Here is a 4555-nt window from a genome sequence, read left to right as displayed (position 1 = left end):
TTATATAAAGCTGCGTGTTTTCTTGGGGTAAGCGACTTCTGATCATTTTGGCAACACGCCAAAATTTACATTTTTATCCATTTGTCGCCTCTGTAGCTGCTCAGGTGTTGACTGAGTTGTGGTGGTAGGACAGGGGTGCGGTGTAGGTGGCGTCGGAGAGGGGGCAATAATCTTTTTTTTTTATTTGCTTGGGGGTATGCCCCTGAGCATGCTAGTTATTATCATTATTATTATTATCTTTACTATTGTTATCATTGTTCTTTTTTTATCATCGTTGTTATTGCACTATGGAAAATATTCCTCATCATGCAGAGATCTCAGTCTCGGATCGAGTCCTAGATTCATTCGTCTGACTCAGCGTCGACTTTGTTCATTATTGAGTGAGTTAAAATTTTCCTGAACTGAACCACTGCACGCCCCATGGACCACATTACCCATACACACATGATGAGTCCCCAGGTAAACCAAACAATATCATTGTTTTTGGTAAAAAATGTATATGTATATATTTAGATATATATGCATTACATATATATGCATATATGTATATCTCTATATATGTATATATATATATATATATATATATATATATATACATACACATACACATGTATATATATATATATATATATATATATATATATATATATATATATATATATATATACATATGCACACAATACATAGGTCCCTATGTATGTTATGATAAGGTTGGGCTTGTGAGCAGGGGGAATGAAAGGGGTCTTTGCTCCAGGGCTCACTGGGGAGTTAGGTGTGTGCCCCCCCCCCCCCCCCCGAGACCGTTCTCTGGGTGCTGAGGGCGGAGCGGTGACGAGCGAGACCAACGTCTATCTGCCCAGACCGACATCTATCTGCCCTGTCTGCGTCTCTCTACGTCTCTCCCTACTGTCTGACGAGACGTCCTTTTATGTAGCTCTTCCTTGCGAGGGCGTTTGTTTGTTTACACCACATATGTGTCAGAAGTGAAAGCAGAGTGAACACCTGCGTCCACTGAGAGAGGAAGGCAGCTGCCGGGGACAGCGGTGCGAAAGAAGGAACCATCCGGCCTTTGGCATATCGTTGACATATGTGTGTGTATATATGTATATATATACATACATACACATATATACATATATATATATATATATATATATATATATATATATATATATATATATATATATATGTGTGTGTGTGTAAGTGTGTGTGTGTGTGTGTGTGTGTGTGTGTGTGTGTGTGTGTGTGTATGTGTGTGTAACCCAGCTATATCTATATCTAATTACTATATGATACATATATATAATCTTACATGTTTGTCACATACGTATCTTCACACATACATATACATATGCATATACGCCTGACCATTGCTTCCTCTGTTCATTCCTCTCTTCTTGCCACACCAGACATTAGAATGTTGTGTTGTCTCTCTCTTCCAAAAGAGCTATGTATTGTTGTAACGCTTCCTTGTTCATCACCGTTCGTCACATGCTAACCACGTGACTTGGTGCGATCTTTATACCAGTGTATAGGAGATCAGGCAGACTCCCTGTGGAGAGCCAAGGAGCAACACCTCGCTCCAAGGAGCTGCCGCACTCCAACATCTTATTCAGTAAAGGAGTCAAGACATCTTGGTTGTCTACCTTAACCCTAAGCTCGCCATCTACCAAACTCTTGTAGGACCCAACATTTGTGTGTGTATATATGTATATATGTATATATATGCACATATACATATATATGTGTGTGTGTGCGTGTGTGTGTAAATATATATATATGCATATGTATAAACATATTCATATATATATATAAATATATATATACATATATATATATATATTTATATATGTATATATATATGTGTGTGTGTGTATATATATGTATATATATACATATATATATATATATTTATTTATGTATATCTATCTATCTATCTATCTATATATATATATACACACACACACACACATACACACACACACACACACACACACACACACACACACACACACACACACACACACACACACACATACACACACACATATATATATATATATATATATATATATATATATACATATACATACATACATAGAGACAGGGGCGGCGCTAGAAAACTTTTTTTGGGGGGGTGTCGGGAGCAAGGTTACCGAGTAACATTTTAAAAATTAAATCCACACTTCAATATCTTGTTTCGAAAAGGACCGAATTGAAATGAAAATGAAAACTTCGAGAGTTATAAACCATGATCATTGATTTCTTAAATTATGCCAGCACCAAGTTTGCCGAGGAAACTGTAATTTTTTTTTTCCATTCTGCCGAGTGAAATGACGATTTGCACCCCCCCCCCCCCCCGTGGCATCGCGCCTGCATAGAGATAGAGATAGATAGATAGAGAGAGAGAGAGAGAGAGAGAGAGAGAGAGAGAGAGAGAGAGAGTGAGAGAGAGAGAGAGGGAGGGAGAGAGAGAGAGAGAGAGAGAGAGAGAGAGAGAGAGAGAGAGAGAGAGAGAGAGAGAGAGAGAGAGAGAGAGAGAGAGAGAGAGAGAGAGAGAGAGACCGAGAGAGAGAGAGAGAAAGAGAGAGACCGAGAGAGACAGAGCGTATAATCAAAGAATTAAAGAAATAGTAAGAGATTTTAAATCGCTAAATTACAAAATTTGAATACACGCATATAGAGAAAGTACTGTTGTTCTCTGACAGCGATAAAGACGAGGCAACATTAGCAATGATAATTAGAACTATCAAGTTTTTTATGCAATTATTGAACATTTGATTTTCCATTCATCTTTTCAGATATAAGCAGAGACAATCTCTCTCTCTCTCTCTCTCTCTCTCTCTCTCTCTCTCTCTCTCTCTCTCTCTCTCTCTCTCTCTCTCTCTCTCTCTCTCTCTCTCTCTCTCTCTCTCTCTCTCTCTCTCTCCCTCTCTCTCTCTCTCTCTCTCTCTCTCTCTCTCTCTCTCTATATATATATATATATATATATATATATATATATATATATATATATATATATATATCTTTGATACATTCACTGACCAGTCAGAATAACTACAGACACACACACACACATTCGAATCACTTTGTATTCATCAAAAGAGTATTACAAAAGTTGACAACTCAACAATAATGATAACAAGAGTAACAACAACAGCAAAATTAACAACAGCGCCAATAATCCAGCAGTAACAGACGAAAAAAAGTCACAAAACGTTTCTTAATAACACCAGCCAAGTACAGAGGAAGAGAGTCAACATCACGTGTTTTAGAATATTCCGTTCAGACGCAATACCCCCCCAACCCCTTCCTCCCCTCCCCCCTCTCTCTCTCTCCCTGCCTACTCCCTCTCTCTATCTCCCCCCCCCCCTCTTCTTCCCTTTCCTCTTTCCTCTCCTCTCCCTCTCCACTATCTGCACCTCCCTCCTTGTATCCCCCCCCCTCTCGCTTATCTATACATCTCTCCCTTCCCCTTCCTCCCCTCATCCTCCCTCCCTTCCCTCCCCTCTCCCTCTTTCCCCCGCTCTCCTGCCTCCCCCCATCCCTCTTTCCCTCTCCTCTCTCCCCGCTCCGTTCCCTCTCCCTCCTACCCTCCCCTCTCCCGGCCCCGCTCCCTCACTCTCCTTCCTTCCCTCCTCTTTCCCTCTCCTCGCCCTCCCTCTCTCCCCGCCCCGCTCCCCTCTCTCCCTTCCTCCCGCCCCTCTCCCGGCCCCGCTCCCTCACTCTCCTTCCTTCCCTCCTCTTTCCCTCTCCTCGCCCTCCCTCTCTCCCCGCCCCGCTCCCCTCTCTCCCTTCCTCCCGCCCCTCTCCCGGCCCCGCTTCCTCCCTCCCTCCCATCCCCTCCCTTCCCCCCCCCCCCGTCCGAGCAGCAGCAGCAGAACCACAACAACGATGGCTGCGTCGCGGGGAGGTCGGTGCAGGACTCCGCTTCTCTGCTTTTTCTGCTGCCTGCTGATCGCCCTCTTGTTCCTCGAGGTGTGCGATGCCTCGAGGACCACCTCGGCCTCCTCCTCGACCCGACTCATAAGGGTGAGGAGGGAGGAGGAGCTGAGAAATCCTCTGGAAGTGACTGCTGGCGCTGGTCAGAGGCGGGCAGCAGGTGACACATTTGCTGCTGACAGTCACAGGAGAGTCAGCAGAGCCGCTGACACCGATGACACCCAAGGCAGTGGTGACCCTACAGTCTCCGTGGTGAGTTTTTTGAAGGTTTTGAGGAAGATTTGAGTAACTGAGAGGGATAAATTTGTTTCTTTTGGGTGGAGGACGGGCAGTGTTGGTCTTGCATTAGGAAATTTCCATTTTTTTTCCTTTATCAAGTTTGTTTTTGAGGATTGTTTATTTTCCTTGGTGTAGGAGAGAAGACGAAGATGTATTTCTTCGTGTATTTGTATCAGAAGACACAAAGATCTTGTACATTTGATGAAATTTTGAAAGAGAGAGAGTGAGAGTGCAAAATTACACAAGGAAACTTCTTTGTTGAAAGTCTTTGTTTATAGTGAAAGAACTACATGTAATAAAACCAGATTTGAAATTTATGCGTTTAAACATGTGA

General features: G+C 42.6%; 1 protein-coding gene across 2 annotated transcripts in view; it reads left to right on the top strand.

The window, feature by feature from the left end:
- The first annotated feature begins 3860 nt into the window (after positions 1 to 3860).
- LOC113818750 (sortilin-related receptor) overlaps positions 3861 to 4555 on the top strand; it is a 40445-nt gene continuing 39750 nt past the window's right edge. For both annotated transcript variants that reach the window (XM_070118615.1, XM_070118614.1), the window contains exon 1: positions 3861 to 4194. In XM_070118615.1, the coding sequence (XP_069974716.1) occupies positions 3895 to 4194 (300 nt within the window). In that variant the 5' untranslated portion in view covers positions 3861 to 3894. The remainder of the gene's footprint in view (positions 4195 to 4555) is intronic.

Source organism: Penaeus vannamei, chromosome 42 (assembly GCF_042767895.1).
Source record: "Penaeus vannamei isolate JL-2024 chromosome 42, ASM4276789v1, whole genome shotgun sequence".
NCBI lineage: Eukaryota > Metazoa > Arthropoda > Malacostraca > Decapoda > Penaeidae > Penaeus > Penaeus vannamei.
The sequence above is the reverse complement of the archived record's forward strand: the minus strand, read 5'-3'. Positions and strand labels throughout refer to the sequence as shown.